This window comes from Panthera onca, chromosome B3 (assembly GCF_046562875.1).
Source record: "Panthera onca isolate mPanOnc1 chromosome B3, mPanOnc1 haplotype 2, whole genome shotgun sequence".
Lineage (NCBI taxonomy): Eukaryota > Metazoa > Chordata > Mammalia > Carnivora > Felidae > Panthera > Panthera onca.
In genome coordinates this window covers 65786076-65808739 of record NC_138344.1, presented here as the reverse complement: position 1 = coordinate 65808739, position 22664 = coordinate 65786076, and the positions used below count along the sequence as shown (strand labels likewise).

At 40.7% G+C, this 22664-nt stretch overlaps 1 protein-coding gene across 5 annotated transcripts in view; it reads left to right on the top strand.

Annotated features, from left to right (window-relative positions):
* Nucleotides 1–22664, top strand: part of CDIN1 (CDAN1 interacting nuclease 1) — a 279639-nt gene that overhangs the window by 201778 nt on the left and 55197 nt on the right. For 4 of the 5 annotated variants that reach the window (XM_060619004.3, XM_060618999.3, XM_078448461.2 and 1 more), the window contains one exon: nucleotides 14076–16392. The exons of the other annotated variant lie outside the window; for it this stretch is intronic. In XM_060619004.3, coding sequence (XP_060474987.1) covers nucleotides 14076–14205 — 130 coding nt within the window. In that variant the 3' untranslated portion in view covers nucleotides 14206–16392. Of the gene's footprint in view, nucleotides 1–14075; nucleotides 16393–22664 lie in introns of those variants that run through there. 5 annotated transcript variants of the gene reach the window in all.

Genomic DNA, 22664 nt, shown 5'->3' with positions numbered 1-22664 from the left:
ATGGCTGGGAACAGTAGCACTTGACTTTGAGTGACATTTTTACAACCTTATCTTCTAGATAAAAGCTACTGTAAACAAAAGCCTACCTAAATTGATTGTATTGAAAGGACTTGGGAGCCACCTGCGTGTAGCAATTGGCTCCTGAATGTTTAGTTTTTCTTCTCAGCGGCCAATTCCTACCCATCTCCCTTCGGTACTGCAAACACCAGTAGTGTCCCTTCCAGGGAGTAGGAATCATGTTTCCTGCCAGGTTTTAAACCACAGCATCCTCTCCCCCAGTAACAACCTGGAAAACAGACTCCTAATAGCAAAACCTCTGGGACTGGTTCTCCAGATTGGGCACTTTGAGCACAGTTTTAAGGCTCATCTTCTCACCTTTAAAAATGACTTTCTGGGGGTGCCTGGGTAGCTCAGTCGGTTAAGTGTCCGACTCTTGATGGTGACTCAGGTCATTCATGATCTCATAGTCCTGAGGTAGAGCCCCACATCGGACTCCACGTGTTGGGCATGGAGCCTGCTTAAGATTCCCTCCCCCTCTCTCTCTCCCTCTCAAAAAAAAAAAAAAAAAAAAAAAGACTTTGGGGTGCCTGGGTGGCTAAGTCAGTTAAGTGTCCGACTCTTGATTTTTGGCTCAGGTCATGATTTCATAGTTCATGGGTTGAGCCTCATGTTGGGCTCTGTGCTAACAGCACGGAACCTGCTTGGCATTCTTTCATCCTCTCTCTCTGCCCCTCCCCTGCTCCCTCTGTCTTTCTCAAAAATACATAAAGCAAATATATTTGCTTCTCTGCATGGCCAAGAGTTAACATGCATTGAGGTGAGGGGAGGGGGGGGAATCTTTTGCTACCACTCACAGCTTCTGTGGCAGGAGCTCTGTAGGGGTATTCATTGATGCGTTCATATATCTGCTCAGCCAGCGTTTTTTGGCTGACTCCTGAGGGCTGCTGAAATACAAGCTGCCTCCATGGAGCTTATATTCTGGAAGTGTTTGATAACCACAAGGCCAGATGATCCACGTTTTATTTTCTGAGTACTGTTTTATGTTTTTCTATTACGTGGCCATTTTGGCTAATGACCTAGATGGTTCCAACTCCTAATTTAACCCTCTTTCCAGAATTGGCTTTTGTGGATCTATGAAACTGGGAAGTTTGCTTTTGAGGACTATGTTGGTTAGCCAAAGAGATTTTTCTTATTGTGAAATATTTATTGTAAGAAAATTTTAACTACCCATTTAGAGCAAGTTGGGATTTGACATACCTGGAGCATTGTGTCACGTTTGGTTAATGATAGATTTATAAGGCAACATGTATCAGCCTTAATCCTTTAGTTATTTGACTTTGCCAAGGATGAAAATTCCGATAATTTTTTATTTCAAGCAGACTTTTATATATCCAGAACCCATAAATCTTTCTGTGCCTTGAGATAAACATCTGACTGAACCCTGGGTTACCCGGTCATCTTTTGAGAACTGAGCCAAGGAAGAAGAGACCCCATTTTCCCTCTACCTAATAATAAAAGACTATGTGACAATGCATATTTGGAGTAGGCAATATTTATGTAAGAAAACCTTCTTATATTTTATAACATTGCTAGTGTCTAATATTCAGACAGCTAGAAAGGAAAAGTTAAGAAATAACCTCAAAATTTGCCAGAGCAAGTCTGTGGTAGGCTAACTGGTGAACCCCAAAAATGGACTATGGCGCTGCCAGCCAAGGCTTTACCAGTAAGGCAATCACTATCCATTATGGTCGTCATATCAATTATACATTCTCTGGCATCAAACACTAAATCAGCTGAAATGATGGGTTTGCCTTTGGCATGTTTCCCTGGGGAAATAACTGAGAAAATGTAATAACTCACATAACCAATTTTGTAAAGTACCCCAACTTTTGGAGGAAGGCTAGGGTATAAATTCTAGGTGGATAGATATAATTTGCACCCAAGGTCCCCCTGAAGTGTTTCCTCACTTGAAGTCAAAGTCCAAGTAGACTGGACCTTGGGTCCTTTGTGACTTTTAGGGTGTAGGCATTTGATATCTCTTCCTGTTTGAAGATGCCTACTCCATATGTCCTCAATTGAAACAAAAACCAGAGCTATCAGAGTTAAGTTTTATACGGAGATTACTTCATTGTGAAATTGTAGGATGTGTCTGACTCCATCATCCCATTAAGTCTCTCTCTGGCCCCTCATCCCACTCTCCTTTCTCTCCTCAAAAGGTGAATCTATAATGGAGAAAACTAAAAGGGCCATTAGAGGAATAAATACAACTTAGCTGAGAACTCTCCTTGTCTGGGAAGACTTCTAGAATAACACATTGTAATTCTTTTGCTGTGGACCTTTTAGCATGTCTTGTGTTCAATTGATAACTTCTGTTTTTTACTTAAAATGTGAATAGCTTTTGTTCCTACATTATTAAAACCTGAGTTGTTGTAAGCAATTCAAGGAGAAGAGGAGTCTTCTGTGACTTGTGATCTATGCAGGATAGGTTCACCAGCTTGTGAAGCTATAGTTGTTTTTTTCCTTTGAGTTGCAAAATGTTACTAAACCCTTTTAAGGGAAAATCACTAAGTCCACTGACCTCATGCATCACAGGCAACTTACATAGGACATAGGTTTGTTTTTTAAGTTTTAAAAATATTCGCATGCAAAAGAAACGGTTTCCAGAATCCTTGTGCCCAATAATTGTGTAATGACAGAAAATGTGGGTTAAACTCTTAAAATTGTTACCTTCAGAAGGCATTTTGGGTAAAGATTATGAGATCATTCATATATCCATACCTAACTATGCCCAGGTTGCGTTTTTGGTCCCTTTTATTTTCTATTTGCAAAGTTCATCAGCTCCCGTTTCATAGACAAAAGAACTGGAGCACAGGGGTCATGCACTGAGCCAGGTACAGAGTTGCAGAATTGGTCATGACCTCATAAACTGTCCTATACTGCTATGAAGCCACAGACACAAGCTTGCATGCAGATCCGTGTGTGTGTGTGTGTGTGTGTGTGTGCGCACGTGTGTGCATGTGCACACATTCTTACTAGGTAAAATGTAGAGGAGCTGACCCACCACTGCCAGGTAAAAGCATGTCTCCAAGAAGACCTATTAAAGACAGCAGATTAAAAACAAAATAGCTTCTGCTATTGTATTCTATTCCACTCATCTCTGCTTTACTCTTGTAAGAATTTACAATAGGCTGGAGAAACTGGAAGTGTGGCATCTAAGTGTATCCAACACAGGGCAAAGTGGAGTGGAAATTAAGCACTTTTCCAGGCAATTTAATGTCGACATGAAAATGCCAAGTTACATAAACATCAAGGAGAATTTCAGGTGCCTGTGGTTGGATATTTATATACATCTTAAATTTTCGTCAAAATAATGTATTTTCTGTTTATTTTCTATGTGGCATAAAGGCCTGAAGTGAATCAGTATTTATATTTTTGCCTTTCTATTTTCAAAATTCTAGTGAGTTGATGTTACAAAGAGATAAAGTTGCAATTGTAGTAACCAGGATCTAGGAATTGAATGAGAACATTCCTAACTAGGGTTCTCTTCCTTTGTTCATTTCATTTTACAAACACAGACCTTCCAGGCAAATAAAAAAAAAAAAAAAAGTAAATGAAACAACCAAGTTAGATTTTTATTTCATCTCTAGAAACTACAGAAAGCGTATTTGCATCATATATTAAATTGACCATAGTGCCAGAACCTTAGGATACTATATTACATGATCACTAATCTATTATTATTGTACACATATTTACACATAGGCATAAATACATACTTTGCATATAAACATGTGCAAGCATATTTCACTTGGACTGAAAAGTTATTTACAACTCTGTCTGGAGATACATACAACAGTGATTAACAAGTGCATAACCAATCTACAACACGCAGATTAAAACTAAATAAACAGTGGAAGAGTTTATTTTAAAACAGTTACAAGATGTTTTATATTTCTCCGCTGTCCTGAGCTGCATGTTTGAGAATTCATCCTTCATAAAAACCACATGCAAGTCTTTTTGATGGTGAAACAATTGACTTCCAACAGCCACATGCCTGCACACATCCTCAGAATATCTCCCAGAGCCCACACAGCAACTCAAAAGGAGAAAAACTGTGTGTGTATACACATAGTATACATGTGTAATATATATGCATGCAATATATGTATGCACACTATATATACACGTGTGTGTGTGTGTGTATAATTTCACATATACTGTGCTATTCTTTTTGGAGAAGGGTTTTTTGTGAATTGAAGGAAAAGATTTGGGTGGGAAACAAAGATTTCAAGCAATAAAATTGTTTTGTTTTTATTACTGAAGACTCTCATGAACAAGAAACATGAGTAACTCATCAAATCATTCCACAGTCCTGTTATCTTTCAATTAAAACTTGTGTCAATCCAGATTTGTATTGTTAGAACCCTAGTGCATCAAGAATTCTTCTTTTGTTCTAATGTTTATTTTTCAGAGAGAGGGAAAGAGAGACAGACACAGGGTACGACCAGGGGGAGGGGCAGAGAGAGAGGGAGACAAAGAATCCAAAGCAGGCTCCAGGCTCCGAGCTGTCAGCACAGAACCCGCCGTGAGGTTCGAACTACTGACCGCGAGATTATGACCTGAGCTAAATAAAGTTGGATGCTTAACCAACTGAGCCACCCAGGCACCCCAAGAATCCTTTTTTATGTAATCATGGTGATTCAGCTCATTAAGAGGAGTATTAGATCAATCTCACAAGTTTGCCTTATTCTGTGTCCCAGGCAAATTTTGTGATCATATATGAATTCCACGACCCTTGCCTTTTACACTGTATTGCCAAAAGACCTAAAAAGCCTCTGATTCGACTGTTAAAAACTGAGAACAAACTGAGGGTTGATGGGGGGTGGGAGGGAGGGCAGGGTGGGTGATGGGTATTGAGGAGGGCACCTTTTGGGATGAGCACTGGGTGTTGTATGGAAACCAATTTGACAGTAAATTTCATATATTTAAAAAAAAAATTAAAACCTCTGATTCTTTAAAAAATATGTAGTGATTTTTCTCATAGAGCTGAAGACAAACACAGATGAGCCAAGTTAGTGCCACAATCATAAGCTACGTGTCTATACTAGAGGTATTTTAGAAGCAAAGATGGGCCTTTGGGGTTCACTGCATCAACCCTGCTTAGCAAGTCTGAACCTTCTTTTCTGGGAAGACAAATCTCCACCTGATATGCTCACTTAGACCCGTTGCTTCCCTCAGTTTTCCTCGTAACTTATTCCAGCTGTTTATTTCCATTTCCATGAACAGGCTGCGGCAGTGTTCTGGATTTACTCCTCTTTGCTCATGTTTAGATTCTGCCCCATAACTTCTGAATCCCCTCACGGGAGGGAAACATTTCTCTTCTCCGAACTTTATGCAGCGATTTGGTAATTTCCGTTCCCCAGTTTACTTTACTGATGGTCAGATGCTTTAAATATGCTCCCTCAAAAGTAATCATTTTAATTTCTTTACCTGAATTATAAGCTGCTTTTCCATATACTTCGCAAACACGGTGACACTTAAATCGAAATGAGTAGCTGGATAAACTTCTTAGTGTGAAACTATTGACTTCACACTTGAAGAATTATTCCTTGTAGACAGGTGAATCTCAACTCATATACTGGGCTTTTGATTAGTCGCCTGCCTTCCAGGGCCCTGCTCGTCTTTTGCAGGTGTTGTAAATACTTCTCAAAGTTGAATGACTATTGAAATGGGTGTATAAAGACAAGGGTAGTGGTTACAAGCCTTACAGCCAGACTGCTGAAGTTCAAAGCCTCCTTTTTGTGCCTCTTAGTTTTCCTCTGTAGAATGGGGACAATCCCAGGTTGCTTGGGAATATCAAATTAATCTGTATGCATAAAAGGGCTTACAACACTGCCGGGTGCTTAACAAGTGCCATAAATGTTTGTTACCTCTTTTGTGTTGGTTATTGGAATCAGATCGTTTTATATTTGTATTTTTTTAACATTTGATTTTTGAGTAATTTCTACACCCAATGTGGGGCTCGAACTTAAAACCCTGACATCAAGTGTTGCATGCTCTACCTACTGAGCCAGACAGGAGCCCCTTTATATATGTATTTAGACAATACCTTTGTAGATGTAATGTCTGGTCAAGGGCTCTCTCGAATCTGTAGAGACCTAGAAGCTACAAAGGCTTCAGGAAACCAACCAGGGAGTTACTTATTGGAGCCAACTTAAGCAAAACGGTATCTAGGTATCTCTGAATTTCTGCATCTACCTTTGATTTCAGCACTCTCTGAAGAAGCGTAAAGAGGTCTGACAATAGACACTTCATCTTCTTCCCTTTTCTCCACAAGTAAAGATACCATCCAAGAAATGCCTACTTTATAAACAATAGTGTAAGGATATGGAAAGGAAAGGGGGTGTATTTTTTCATAGCTAAGAAAGAGTAAGCAAGTCCTTCCTGAATGTGGGCCCAAATCTTCTGTCCATACCTCTGAGTTTCTCACAGAGAAAATCGTGCAGCGAAAGACATGATTTGTAACTCATGTTCTGTCCAACATCTGTACTCTGCCATCCTAGGTGACTGAGAATAGCTAAATTCTTCAGGAATACTAAGAATTCACTCACTGCACTACGATTTGTAAAACATTCTTGGTGGTAGTCTTTTAAAAATCTATTACAGGTTGCCCTGCTCTTAATGTAACAAAACCTAACCACTGATTTATCCTGGACTGTCCTCAGCACCCGTAATTGACAAAGTCTATTGACCCCAGTACCAAACAGCATTAGATTGCCATAATTGGAGGTTTTTAATGTCTCTTCTCTAGTTGTCAGCAGTCACTCACCTTGACTGGCAAGTATTCTACCTGTAACCAGCCTCTCACACCCTATCTCTGTCCCTCATGTTTGCAGCTTCAGAAGCCCAATAACCAACCAACACCAAAACCATGCGCTGGTGGGCGCCTGGTGGTTCAGTCCATTAAGCGCCCGACTCTTGATTTAGGGTCAGGTCATGATCTTGCAGTTGGCGAGATCGAGCTCCTCATCGGTCTCTGGGCTGACAGCATGGAGCCTGCTTAAGGTTCTCTTCTCACCCTCTCTGCCCCCCCCCCCCTCCAGCTCACACACATCTCTCTCTCTCTCTCTCTCTCTCTAACTCGAGGGGAAAAAACCACAGCACTGGAGAAAATGTCCAGAATTCTTCATTTTATATATGATTTCTATACATCCTTGGGTAACCCCAGTGTCCTAAATAAATAAGAGGCAGAGGTATTGGTATAGTCTAAGTTAGGAGCCAAGAAGTTCCATTAGTATAAAAGTGCAGATCTGCTTGATAAGTTACTAGCCTTGGAGTGCCTGCTGACAGCATGCTCTATCTCTCTCTCTCTCTCTCTCTCAAAATAAACATTTTTAAAAAACTGACCAGTCTTGATGAAGAGCTGCTACTTATTGATAATCTCATTCAGTAACGCCTTCTGCTTTAGATTCTGGGTTAAAGTGTAACTAGTATAAAAAGCCACCAGGACTTTCCATACTGCATATGTGAAGAAGGGTATTTGACTAGTCCGGTGTGTGTGTGTATTGCTGTATAGCAAACTACCCCCAAACTAAAGGAGTTAACATACATTTGTTACCTCAGTCTCCCTGTGATTGAAGAATATGGGCATAATTTAGCTGGGTTTTCTTCTTCCCTGTTTCTCACAGGCTGTATTCAAGACATTGGCCCAGGGAGTGTGGTCTCATCTGAAGGTTTGCCGAAAGGTACACTCCCAAACTCGCTCAGTGGTTGTTGGCAGGATTCAGCTCCTCAGGAGCTGTTGTCTCTTCCTCTCAGACTCTTGGCCACAGGCCACCCTCAATTCCCTATGTGGGCCTCTCCCAAATGATGGTTTGTTTCATCAAAGTATGCAAGTTGAGAAGGCAAGAGAGTGTCTTGTAGCAAAGATGGATGTCAGTCTCTTGTAACCTAATCACAAGTGAATTCTTACCACTTTTGCTACATTGTTTTGTTAGAGGCAAATCCCTAGTTCCAGCCAACATTCAAGGGGGAGAGGGGATTATACAAGGGCGTGATCCCCAGATGCATGAATCACTGAGGTCACCTTAGATGTTGGTTGACCACAATACCTTCCTGCATCTCTTAGCTACAGCTCAGAACTCCAGCACTACCCCTCCTGTGGGTCTTTTTTCATTCCTGTTGTTGCCACATTTGGTTTGATGCTTCTTTTGGGTGCCTCTCTTCCTACAGATAGAGACTGCCCTCTGTTGAGTGAGTTCTAAATGGGACCCGATGCAATACGTAAATGACATTCCTTCTAGCTCCCTTTTGACTGTGAAGAGGAACCTTATGTGCATGGACAGGTTACTTACAAACATCTTTGTATTTTCAGACATCTTTAATATGCTTAGTATTTTCAGACATCTTTTAATATCCTTTAGAATTACCCATTTAATAGACTCCCCTTTTATATGCTTTTTACCTGTATGTAATATATCCACCTATAGAAATTATAACCAATTAAAACAGTGTCCCCCAATCTCGCCAATTTTGAAAATACTTGAAACAATTATTTCTATCCTCCATGTGATTACAGCTGTGCTTCCAGATTCCATCTACTTAGACAATACATAATGACTGAAAGCTGTGAACTCTATTTTTTGTGCATTTTTAAAAATTGTTGGTTGCAAATATAATGTATTGTCAAGTTGGCTAACATACAGTGTCTACAGTGTGTTCTTGTCTTTGGGTGTAGATTCCCATGATTCATAGCTTACATACAACTTCCAGTGTTCATCCCAACAAGTGCCCTCTTCAATGCCTATCACCAATATTGCCCTCTACCCTCGGCCTCCCCCCATCAACCCTCAGTTCTCTGTATTTAAGAATCTCGTATGGTTTGCCTCCCTCTCTGTTTGAAACTATATTTTTCCCCTTCCCTTTCCCCATGGTCTTCTGTTGACTTTCTCAAGTTCCACATATGAATGAAATATTTTATGTGCATTTAAAAAATAAGACCTGTTTATTTTTTCTGTCTGAGGATAGTGCTCGAGGTACATAACAGGTCTATTACAATCTCCAGAGTTTCTGGCCCAAGTTCGAGAACCTCTGAGTGAGATCTCTGGGCTGAGGTCAAGAACTCAAATGTCCATGGGGACAAGCGGACAACAAAATGAACAGAGTAGGCAGGACATAAGAAATGGGCTTCTTCCATTCCTTAAAAAGAATTTTTTTAATGTTAGAGAAGTGGAGTGTGAGTCGGGGAGGGGCAGAGAGAGTGAGACACAGAATCTGAAGCAGGCTCCACCCTCCGCGCTGTCAGCACAGAGCCTCATGCGGGGTTCGAACTCATCAACACCGAGATCATGACCTGAGCTGAAGTCTGACACTCAACCGATGGAGCCACCCAGATGCCCCCTTCCAATTCTTTATTGAAACATGAGGTTATCTTTTGCTTTGCCAAATTTGATAGGAGTATGGAGAAATGGATCTCTACAATTAAAGTCTACAGAACAAGCACGATGATAAATGGCACCTGATGTGGAGCCTTAACATCAGGGACTAACAGAGAATGGGGAGGACTGCAGCAAACCTGAAACAGGTCTTGTCCAAAGGGGGCAACTGTTACTTAGCTCCAGCTGATTGTTGCCAGATCAACTAATTGCCCAAAAGATGCTGAGTGTTCAGGATTTTGTATTAAAAAACTCATGTGTTGGCTCTATTTATTTTTTTCAATAGATAGAAGTTCAGCTTCAATTTAGTAGATCCAGTCACAGAACTGTCACTCATTTGTAAGGCAGCTCACTCCATGTTGTCAAAAGCTACATCTGTAGGAAACTTTTTATTCAGGTTGAATCAATATACAATTCTTGGTAAATTTCAGACATTGGCCCTAAGTCTGTGCTCAAGAGCTACAGCGTGAATCTCATCACTTCTTCCCAGGAGTGCTCTAAAAATCAGAGGCTAGTGAATGGGCATGTTATCTCACCCTACATGCTTATTTCTACATCACAAATACTCAGTTATTCTAACAGTTCCTCAGGTATCATAGAGTTCTCCTCTGGAGCAATTCCAGACCAGAGATACTCCTCTTAAAACATGACACCAACCCTGCAAAACGCTCTAGGCATGGTCTAACCAGTACAAAGGGCATTTCTTCTTTTTCTGGTTAAAGTCTATCATACAGGGTGACATCCAGTTAAATCACTACCTCATAGTGAGACAGTCACAGACCGTGCAACCAGACTGCCTTGGGCTCCAAAACAGGTTCCCCCACTTTTTAGCTAGGAGACCTTCGGCAAACTAGCTAATTTCTCAGTGCCTCAGTTTCTCCATTTACAGAATGGGGACATTAATTGCACCTGCCTCATCAAGTTGCCCTGAGAATTAAATGGGTAGATCTGTGGAAAGCGCTTAGAATAACACATAGCAAGTGCTCTGAAAGTGATGATAATTAATGTTGTTACTGTTACTATCATCCCCATGATCCCCAAATAGACCATCTATGTGCTCATCTTGGTTACTAATAAAAACACCAAGCCATGGTAGCAGCTGAGTCCTGCCAGCATGCCTCTCTGGAAACTGCCACTGGTTGGGCGACTGGCACAAAGCTGTCTGATCCTATTATGAACTTGGTGTTCTCCACCGTGTCCTTGAGCAGGACTGTCAGGCACCAGGAACCGTGCTAGGCCTGGAGAACACACGGATAAAGAAAATAGGGTCTTTTTCCCTCAGGGGGATCACCATATAGCAGAGACAAGTGGTGAAATAGATAATGCCTGGGAGACACCTATGCACAAAAACCACCAAAGGGTCCCCAGCTTTCACTCCACAGTCTCTTGTTGAATTTCTCTAAATACTCTGCAATGAAAGGGAACCAGAGAAATGCATTTCAAATGGATTTGTAAGGTTGTTACTTACGAGGAACTTCATCTTTCATACGTACTCTTGAGGTCTGTCCTGGGACTTTGACCTCCCATTTGTGTCAGGAGGTATTTGTTTTTGCGAATGTGGCGGTATTTTACTTGCAAACAAAATTACTTTTGTAAAAGTCACTTGAGTTCTCAGTCTCTGCTCCACGAGAGTTTTTAAAATCCATTTGGATGGAGTCTTTGATGTTGTCACTGGACCATGAGTGGAGTGTAGTAAACTGAAAATTAGAGTCCATCTTGAAATGTGTTTACGGAGACAACTCAGATACCCATATACACCCCATTCCAGAGTGTCTCCTCCGGCTGGTGGGGAGGGCTGCCATGGCAGTAGCAGACCAGCCCTCTGCTGTGCACATTCCCTTAGACCCAGAGACTGTTTTCTTTTAAATGCCATTAACAGTCTCTTTGATTTTTATTGGTCACAAAGGTTATGTTTGCCTTTGCAGTGATCTCATTCTTGTCTAGTAGTGCCACAATAAATGGGAACAAGCATCAAAGAGATGAAATCATTCAACCCAAGAGCATGTACTTGACCTACATAAAAAATGTCCTAGGTCCTGTTTTCTCCCCGGTTTACACCTTGGATTGGAAATGCTAGACTTGGATTGCTTGGTTTTTCAAATTATCAACCAAAATGTTCCCTTCTGTTGGTTCAGATAACCAAGGAAAATTGACTCTATAAAGTTGCTTAATGTGGTCAGCCTCTTCATAAACAGATAGGTTGCTAGAAGGTTATCTTGCCAGCATTTGATAATCTCTGGATCCTGAATTATTGGAGAAAGAAATACACTAAAGTAGGTATCGGGAACAAGGCCAAATCGTGCTCTGTCATTCAGTGTCCAAATTTGTCACCCAATAAGTTCCTGTTTTTTTCATTCAAAGAACACCTAACTGGACAGCCTTTACCTGCCAATTGCCACTTACAAAGAGAAGTTGTGTTGCTTTGTTTTTAATTAAGCACACGTTATCAGAACTTTTGAGCCACATGAGAGGGCTAATAGTGCCTAAGTTAACATAATTCCATCCAAAAGCTAAGAAACAAAGACTCAGACAGCAGACTATTCACATATTCTGAAAGGAATTTCTAGATCAGTGATACTACCTTCAGGGAGTCCTAGTAGTGAACCACTACAGCGAAATGTTCAGATTCACAGTCTTGGAATACCTTTTCCAGTTGCAGATTTCCTCTGTTGCCTCAAAAGAGAAACAAGTCCATTTTCTTGGGCATTGAGGTGTTCCCCAGCCTGGCTTTTCTGCCCGGAAAATGCCATTTTCGTAAAGAGCTGTCATGCTTCGTGTCCTTTGGCGTATGATGTAGCTGTTCAGGGAAAGTGTAGGCTGCTCTTGCTCTCTCAGTGCTTGGTGGTATGTGTTTTTGTTTTATTAAATCTTTAAAACACTGAGCTTGTTGTTTATGACCTCCATATATTCTTTTGTTCTTTTCCATGACTGGTTAGATCACATTTTTTTTTCTCCCTTTGTAAAAATATTAGTGCCTTTCTAAAGAACATCATGGTCTCCTGAATGGCTGCATAAGACAGCGGAGGAATGTGTTGAGCTCAGTGTTAGGTCTGTAGAGCCCTGTGACCCAGGGCTGCTTCACTGATAGGAAATTTCGAGGCTTCACAGACACAAAATTGTAGATCTTCCCGCCCTTGCCAGGCTTGTGACAAATCCGAGATCTTTTGATAGTAACCAGAGCTTTTTGTAAGATAGAGATACCAAATGGTATATGTTCCAGTTGCAAACAATTGTTAGTACAAGTTGCTAAGAAACCCCCCAGTTAACTGGAAGTAAGGTCTCAGCAAGCCTCTCTGAAGCCAGCCCCCAATGGCAGGTAAATACCATCGAGTCTAGTGCTCCAAGGCCGCCCCACTGTACACATCTCCTATGTCCCCTGGAGCCACTCATCAGTAGATGAGTTGCCATTCTGCCCAAAAGGTTCAATTAACCTTGCATACAACTTGGCTACCGTTCTGTGACACCCAACTGAACTTGTTCCTGTGCATATAGTATCTTGCAGCCCATCTTGGGCTATTAGTTTTGGCAAGTACACTACAGCATATAATAAATCACAGAAGGAAAAAAGCTCTTTGGCCTAACGTGGCTCAGCCTGCTATAATGTCAGAATACAGAAAGCAGTTCTGTTTTTAGACATCCTTTTACTAACCCAACATTCATAATTTATGATTTCACTGTAAAATTCCTGCAACATGACACCAAAAGTAGTGCTGCCCTTTAAGTACTCTCGGTAGAAAAAAAAAAAGGTGAAACTGATGGGCAAAACATGTCTGTGTGCACAGTGATTGATCGTGATTACATCTTTATGAACCCAGCCTAAAGGTCTCAACTTCCTGATGGGTGAAGTCTTCTACAGGGTTACTTCCTGAGTCTGCAACTAACAAAAATTGGAGATAATTTGGAGGCACAACTTAGAAAGATTGAGGATTTAAGCCAGCATCTGTCTATACTTCATGGTCTACATGACGTGATCCATCATCTTCATGATAAGAACCTATGACCAAATTTCACGCCGTGCTCATATTTAGAGACTGTATGCAGACACGAAGGGTCAGGGATAATGTCTATCTGAGGGATCCCAGTGGTCATCTGGATTTTTGTTTGCTTTTTAAGGAGTTGAGAGAGGAGATGACCAAAGGGACCTCTGGCCCCATTGGTATGTGCATAGAGCATTCTAGCCAGAAGAGGACCTTGACCTATTCTACTTTTACGTTATTCCTTTTGTTTTCCCCTTGGTTGAAAGTAGGTTAGGAGATAAGGTAACATTAGGAGATAAAATCCCAAGTGTGGTGCTCCCCAACAGTAACTCGTCGCTGTTAAGAGTCTAGTTTTATCCTTCCTCAGTTAGGTACTCACATCAACCCAAGTTGATATCACCTTACTGAAAAGTGATGAGGGTTGTGCATGTATATGCAATACTTCAGGTTCCTTGAAAGGTAATAACTCTGAGATTGTAGTAGTACTTGTATTAAAGTAAGCCCGCTGCTTGCTAGAAGTTCCACCCTCAGCCACAATAGTAGCAACCAAAACAAAAACTTTGTGAAATGATGCCCCTTAATCATCATCGCAATGCTTCAGAGATGACCATTCTCGAGAATTCTGTTGATCCAACACACATGTTATTTTCTCATGTTTTTGCAGATTTGGGCCGGGCTTAGTCATCTATTGGTACGGCTTTATCCAGGAACTGGACTGTAACCGGGAAAGGGGCATCCTGCTCAAAGCCTGTTTCCCCACGGACATTGTCACCTTATGCCATAGCCTAGCTTGACCCCGATGGTCCTGGAAGAGAAGCCGGGAGGAAAAGGTGAATCCGGAAGCAGTTTTACTTTCCTGCAATGTAAACTCCTGGCACCATCTGCCCTGAACTTGAGCTGAACTCGGGCTGCCCGTGGCCACGCCACTACCTCTTTAGACAAACATATCAAGAGTTTCTGTTTTCCTTCATCCCTTGCTGATGTGAACAGCCGAGAACTACAGACACAACCCACTCATTATCAGCATTTCTGTCTCTGTCAAACAGTTAGTTTATAGATAGTCATAATCTTTCTTCCTTCCGGATGGTTTCTGCTCATACTGAACAAAAGAAGAAATGTGGAGACTTGAAAGGTGTGATTTTTCAATTCTCCTCCCAGTTCCCGAACCACCCCCTTATTTTTTTTCTAAGCCTCTATTCATTCTTTCTCCCTCCCCACCTCCCTCCGATGTCTTCACATACTCTCACAGGTCCCCAGTGTTAAATTACCATCACGGAATAATCTAGCACAACCATAGCAGATTGGAAGACATGGAGGCTGAAACTAGATTTTTGCTCTCACCTGCCAGGCTCCAGTAGACCTCGACGGTAGCCTCTGCTTGTTTTGTCCACTCTTTACGGTTTCCTGACTTCCCTGGCATTGAGCCACGCTGAAAAAATATACTTGAGAATTTCCTCTTTTGATGATACTTATTTGAACACCAAAGATTTTCCATTTATCTCATGTAAAAATATTGGTTACATTGTGTCTGGAAACCACACTCCTTTGGACTGGGGGCAAAAGGGAGACCATTGAAGCATGGTGCCAGCCTGGGCAATAGTTTATTTTTAGACACGGCTACTTGTCAGTATGAATGGTAGTCAGTATTTTTATGCGTACAATTTTTTAAAAGCACATTCTGTGCACGGCTTTGTATCTGCATTTTATATGACATAATAATTACATAACAGATAATTTAGGCATTAGAAATGTTCAGCTTTGAACGAATTAAGTGTACCAGAAATAAGCCTAGAGTGTTTTCCAAATAAGCCAAATAAAAGGGATTTTGTATTTGTTTGCTTTTATCTACTCAGTTTTTACACGGCTAACCAAATTTCGATTTAAAGCAAAACATCAATAAATTCATTATAAACCTATCTATTGAGAGGTTAAAAACTTATCTATACCCGAAAATGTATTTATAAAAGACTTGTCCCCATGTTGAAAATATATCTTTTATAATATTGAACAGATGAAATTGGGAAATATTAACAAAAATAGAACTTCTGCAACCACCTCTAAGTTATATACATGGCTTGCTTCTTTCAAAAGACAAAATCCACCATTTGCACCCTGTTAATTTTGTACCTAAGAAGGTTTGCAAATGAGTCTGCCAGCTGCCTTTCCTTTTGAGAGACACAAACACGTCCGGCCCAGACGTGTGGATTTTAACTCTGTAGTGGGTTGCATTCCACAAAAAAGGAGGAAAATGAAATGGGAAGGAGGTCTCTGTGGCAGACTTGTGTGTCAGTGTAAAATTATCACGCAGGTTTTGGGAGTGAAATAGAATCATCTGAAACTATTGCTGTCTTTGCACACACGCGTGCACACACACACATGCACACACTTAAACACTGTTGTTAAGAAACAGTTTTCGTGGCATGCTCTAAACTGCTTTTTTCTTCTTTAGGAACGAATTACATTTCATCTGCACAGATGTTGAAAAGGCTGTTAAACCCTTGTCAAGGATTTGTTGGTTTTGCATTAAACAAATTTATGATGAGGGCGCACAAATAAATTTAAAAAAATAGAAGAGGTGCTTGCATTTCGTATTCCTGCTTATACCTGGTGCCCTGACATAATGTGTTATAAGAAGGTACTGGTATTCTCTGGCAACGGCACCACCTCCTGTTGATGAACAAGGTCTTAAAATGTGGCCCTTCAACATGGGAACAAGACCAGTAAGCCATACATAGGATGATAAAGTTCTCAAGTTTCAAAACTAAGTTTTTTTCCCACCTGAAACGAATGTGATTATTCTGTCTACCACTCTTCAGCTGGAAGGGTATAGGGAGACAAGAGTAGTGTTCCCAAATAGGAAACTCCAAGCCTCCTTGTTCTTTTTCCTTTTATGGTAGAAATCTTTATCTGTGTTAAACCGGTATGTGTTGTTTACTTGTTTGTTTTTTTGGTTAAGACAATAAAAACGGCCCTGGAAAGTAGACAGGATGCTTTTTGTTGTTGTCGTCGTCATTAGAACATTAACATTAAAGCCAAATCTTGTTTGATGGAGCATTCTGCAAACTGCAGTAATGAATTATGCCAACGCAGAAAAAAGCAGGAGTGTGCGGACAATGTAAAACGAAATGATGTTCTCTCCGGTGGTTAGAGACTTGCCAGGCGTCTGCTGTCACAAAGACCCCATGTGAAGTGTGGCAAGGGATCAGCTCCGTGCAAAGCTGACCTAGCACGGATAACTTAAGGTGACTTCATAGGCTCCTTTCTACCCTTACCGCCCCCCCCCCCCCAAAAAGTGAGATTTTTTTTTTCATCTGCCTTCTAGTGAGGTGTATGTCAGCTCTTCTCAACACTCCTAAAGGGAAAAGCTTCGGGGTCCAAAGCAGAAAGCTGGATCTCCAGGGGAAACAATTTTCTTTTAACTATAGGTGTATGTACCTGATCATTATCAGCAAGCCTTGGTTCCATCCTGGAAAGGATGATAAATGGTTGGTCTTTGGGGGGTGCATTAACTCAGGCCGGGAGGGGATTGCTTAGAGCCCTGGATGAGGTCGTTCACTTAAATGGTCCCTGGTGGGCCACGCTAATTAGCACACGGCACCCAAGTGAACGGTTCATCCACTCGCCTCTCCGAGAGCTCCACGTGCTGTTGCTTGGCCCTGTGGAACCGAGATACCTTAGGTGTCTGCTCTTTTTAACATGCAACCCGCTACAGACCTAGTGTTTTAACCGATTTAAATGCTTAGTGTCTTCATAGGCTGCTTCTCTTCACCCACCTCCTCCCTCTCCTTTTTCCCCTTCACTAACCGTTGCCAATTTCCTTCCATGTGGACATGTATTCTGTGCTTTCTCACTACATTTTCTCCTTTTTCTCTCCGGAAAACCATCCCCGGACCAAAATGCATTTCATCTAACTCCTGATGCAGAGGTCTTCAGGGTGGGGGTTAGCAGGTAGCTGGTACACCTTTGAAGACTCCTAAAACTTCTCAGATAAGATCTTACAGGGTCAAACAGGATGTGAGGTTTAGGCCATCAGGACATGTGGCAAATGGAGCCGAAAGAACCTGTGAGGTTTACAGCTACTTTCGGCCTGAGTGGTGGTGATGGTATTCTGTCTGTGGATGAAACTGAAAGAAATGGGAAAATACCTATTTGATTTCACTAGAGAAACGCTCCTAGCTTGTTCATCTTTGGGAGCGGCTAGCCATTTTCCATGTGATCTGCTGGGAGCAAGTCTTCTCAGAGTAGAAATACTTTGTGGCAGGGATAGGAGGAGAAAATCCCACAATTGGGACATTGTTTTCCACCCCCCCCCCCCAACTAAGTTTTTATTTTTGTTATTTTGAGAGAGAGATAGCAAGCAAGGGAAGGGCAGAGAGAGGGGGAGACAAATCCCAAGCAGGCTCTGCACTGTCCGTGCAGAGCCTGTGTAGGGCTCAAACCCACAAACCGCGAGATCATGACATGAGCCCAAATCAAGAGTCAGGCGCTTAACTGACTGAGCCACCCAGGTGCCCCGGGACATTCTTGATGAGGGTAAAGGAGCAAAGTTAGCTTAACAAGAGAGGAAACCGAAAGGCAAACAATGACGAGTCTGCCTGCAATGTCTCCATTTATAGCGAAGCACTTCTCTGAATGTGTATGTAAGGTCACTCTTAGGTAAAGGAAGGGTGACAATGACAAAGTTTGGACCCTCTGATTGTATTGCCCCAAACGAACCTTCCCATATAAGGTAAACATGATCTTTTATTAAGAACATGCCTGGATTCCAAAGATTAAATAAGGAAGATGGAATTATGAAATAATAACCAGAACAGCTTGGGTTCCCCTTGTGGTTTTCACTTTCCTGCTATTGTTTTGAATATGGCTGTGAGACAAAGAGCTGCTTAGGTCAAGCACAATAAATTATAGTTTTCATACAATAGTAACCCACTAAAATGATTTCAAAGCTTGATCAAAGTACTTCAAAAAGACTTTTAAAACTTTTCCACAATACAGGGGGAGGGGAAATGCTCATTTGATGCCTTAATTCATTTCAGTTAGTACAGCATAGTTAGAGCTTGGCATCATACCTACTTGTTAAAAATCGATCTCATTAGTTACATAAATCCAACTTGATCTTACTGTTCTGTGTGTAAATAAAAGAGATTGAAGTTTTCATCTGGTTAACTGGAACAACTAAACATTTGGAGTCACTTGTAAGGAAAAGATACAGTACCATTTTAAAATATGCATCATGTAATATTGTGATAGTGAAGGTATTAAGACTAACTCCCTGTGCTTGGAATCAAGTGTCTATCTATGGATTTATTTTGCATCTTAATCATGGCAACCGATGGGTTTTGTTTTTCATTCCTTTTCCCTCATCACTTGGATTTATCTAGAGCTGTCTCAGTTCAAAGGCAAGGATGATGGGAGGTACCCTAGTGATAGCAAACCTAAGCAAATTCGAGGCTCAACCATATATAAAACAGTGTGGGCCTGCAACAATGTCAGGCTCAGCCAAAGACCCATGGTGCTACGCCAATGTAATTTTTATTTTTTAAAAGGAAGGTCATTGTGAGATGCCGACATGAAATATAACCAAGTCAATTAAGTAATAACAATTGAAGTTCAGAGTTTAATTGAGGGCTGAACATGAAGCTAATGACCATTAACCCAAAGGGGTCATGAATTCCCCTGAAAACTGCCTTGGTTAAAGGTATTTCCAGAATAAGTAGCACTTTTTTCTTTAAAAAAAAAAAAAAAAAAAAAAGCTTTTGTTATTTTTACGTTCATTCAACACAGATACATTCAGAAAGAACTACTTAGTGTGTTTCTAGTAGACTTTATGTATTTTTAGGTTTTAATGGAAATTTCTCGTATACAGCAAATCAGAATTTACATAATCCAAACCACCTGTACAGGAAGCCAGTTTTGTAGGTAAACTGAGAGATGGAGGCACCTTTTGTCTCAATTGTTGACTTACTTCTTCCTGTTGTTACTTAATGGTGAGATTTCCAAATAGACTATAAGCTCCATAGAGTAGAAACTGTATCTGTCTTGTTTTTGCACTAGCCCCCAGCAGCTAACAGAGTTCCTGGCACAGAGAGGTGCTCAATATATATTGAATGAACAAATGAATGACTACACGTACACTAAGTATGTTCTCATTCACTTGAGTTGAAAAAATGGAAGCTTTTAACTGTCATCTTCAGCTTAAAACTGTTAACTGGAATCAGAAAAGCATCATATGTAAGTGTTAAAGTATTAATTATTGGGGCACCTAGGTGGCTCAGTCGGTTGAGCATCAGACTTTGGCTCAGGCCGTGATCTTGGGGTTCGTGTGTTCAAACACCACATCAGGCTGTCTGCTGTCAACACAGAACCCACTTCAGATCCTCTATCCCCCTGTCACTCTGCCCATACCCTGCTCATGCTCGCATGCACTCTCTGTCAAAAATAAACATTCAAAAAATTAATTGAAAAAAATTTAAGTACGAATAAAGTATTTGGAAACTCCCATCAACCAGAGTATTCTAGAATGCATACTAGTTTTAAGGGGAGTTCATGTGATTTCATTGTGTTTCAAGTTGGCCTTAGTGCAGTGCTTTTCCAATATATTGTTAAAGAAACTAGAACACTTACAATTCTTAACTTTCTCTTTTTAAAAAAATTAGGCTTAAGGTATATTTATCTTTACATTTCTATTCAAGATTTAAGAAACAGTTTGCTTTGGGGGTGCCTGGGTGGCTCAGTTGGTTAAGCATCCAACTTCAGCTCAGGTCATGATCTCGCGTTCTGTGGGTTTGAGCCCTGCCTCTGGCTCTGTGCTGACAACTCAGCCTAGAGCCTGCTTCGGATTCTGTGTCTCCGCCTCTCTCTCTCTCTCTCTCTCTCCCTCCCTCCCTCCCTGTCTGTCTCTCTGTCTCTCTCTCTCAAAAATAAACATTGAAAAAATTTAATTAAAAGTTTCCTCTGAAATCAAGTCAAAGTGTCAATGTGTTTTCCAACACAAATTTTGGGATATTCAGTGGAATTCTTAGATTAGCTGCAAATGGTACTTCTAACTGCTCACTTTTAGAATACTGAGTTCATGGGCAAAGTGCTTCCTGGCCATAGGAGTGGCTGACTGGATCAGGAAAGAAGGGTTCTTTGGTCATTTGCCAACAGGATCTGACTTGGAAGAGACACTGTCCGTGAACTGCTCAGTGGGCATTGCTCTTAGTCATTAAGTCAGAGTATATTATCATTTGGAAGCCATAGGCATTTGACACATTTCCTCATATTTTGGAAACTTACAATACCAAAGGAATTGGAACTTCACATTTCTTTGCCAGTTTCCCAGGACTTAATGTGTTAGGGCCAAAAACTGGTGCACAATTCCTTCCATGAGTATCTGGAGAGCAGACACCCAGTTACCTCTGTGATATTCCTCTGTTTCTTTGTGATAACTGTCATCTATTTCTAGCATTTAGGCTATTCAAAACACAAATATTTATTGAGTCTCTAATGTATATTTAAAAGTGTTTCAGTACTGTGGGGAATTTTAAAAGACCCAATAAAAGGTCCTTCTTTTAAAAAAAAAAAATCATTATCAAAATGAAAAAGGCTTGAAATGTTCAGAAAAGTCAGTCACAGTGTAATTAGGAAAGAAACAAACCTTTGAGGTTTTTAATAAGCTATTTTAATTCTGGAATCTGGACAGCAACTAGTTCACTGTTTATGCTGGCTGTGTTTGCTAAGGGTCCTGAGACCCAGTTCAGCTCATCAGGAAATAAGGGTATGATCAGTTATGTGCACTAGCTTTTGAAGTGGGTAGTGATCACATAGATGCCACATATTTCCAATATCTGCCCTAGGCCGTTCATATTTAGTGCAAGTATAAATAAACTCAAAGCATTTGGAAAAGAACTCATAATCTTGTGTATCAGTCTGAGCAATAAAACAAGCAGTATTCCTTTCCACTGGGTCTATGACACCAAGTGAACTATCTGTGGCTCAAGTCTGTTCAGTAATTTATATAAGCTAAATATGTCAATAGAAAAATGACTTAAAAACTCAAGATAAACAGAAGGCCATGGATAGTTGTTTGTTTCAGTAAGGTGTTTCAGCCCAGAGCCCGACGCGGGGCTCGAACTCACGGACCATGAGATCGTGACCTGAGCTGAAGTCGGACGCTTAACCGACTGAGCCACCCAGGCACCCCATGTATTTGTTATATTTGTTTTAAAACATGCTCCCCAAAAGAAATGTTAAAATACTTTCCAGGATAAAGGAGATGGGTATGCTTTACCTAGTAATGTACCTTCGGTTAATATACTTATCATTAAGCCATAAATCATTTTCCTAAAACCTTTTAATTGTGTCAGTTTATTCTAGCAGCTTAAATAATGACCATTGCACTTGACAGATAAGTAGGTAAAAGCTGAAAAATACTTTAATTTGAATAGAAATACGCATCTTGATTTTCAAAATTAATATTTTTTAAGAAGCATTTTGCAATAAATGAAAAAGGTAATCAACATAACGGGATAATCGAAAAGCAGAAGAATGAAAGAGACTGCAAAGTGTACATGAATGCTTCGCATGTAAATGTAAAACTCAGTCTTTTGGCAAATTATTTTCATCTTCCTTGCTCCCCCCCCCCCATCCTTGAAAGTGTTTTTGCCATGACAGAGGGGTTAAAAACAGCAGAATGGGGGCGTGGATTTAGCAAAGAAACTCATGTGAAAATGGAATTGAATTTCCCCTCTGCTCCCTGATGATGTCTTAAGAGGTGTGCGGAAAGTAAAATTGAGCCATTAGCAAAGAGGAGACGAGTTTGACTCCTAGACTCAGAATTTTAGAATTGAAGGGACCAGAGGTTTCATTGTGCAGGAGGACAAGTGACTTGTCCAAGGTCACATAGCTAACTAGGGGCAGGACCAGAGTCTGTACCTCCTAGTCTCCTGTCCACTGTCCTTTGCACAGGGTTAATAATCTATTCTGGAAGGAATTTCCAATACCTTAGGTTTATTATTTATAAAGTAAAGGGTTGCTGTGTATTTTCAAAGGAGCGTTCTGCACCTTAGCTGTTTTTGCCCTGCCCTCATACCCTAATTTTACTTTGACTTTAGTAACCTAAAATTCTTACTGTTTGCTGGCAGTCAGTTTCTATACATCGCCACTTAGTGTAAGAATGTGCCACTAAGAATGAATTGGGAAACATTTTTAAGACTTCTTTAGTCCCTGGCCAGTTTATATGTTCACTGGATTTTCCTTCCATTGAAAACAG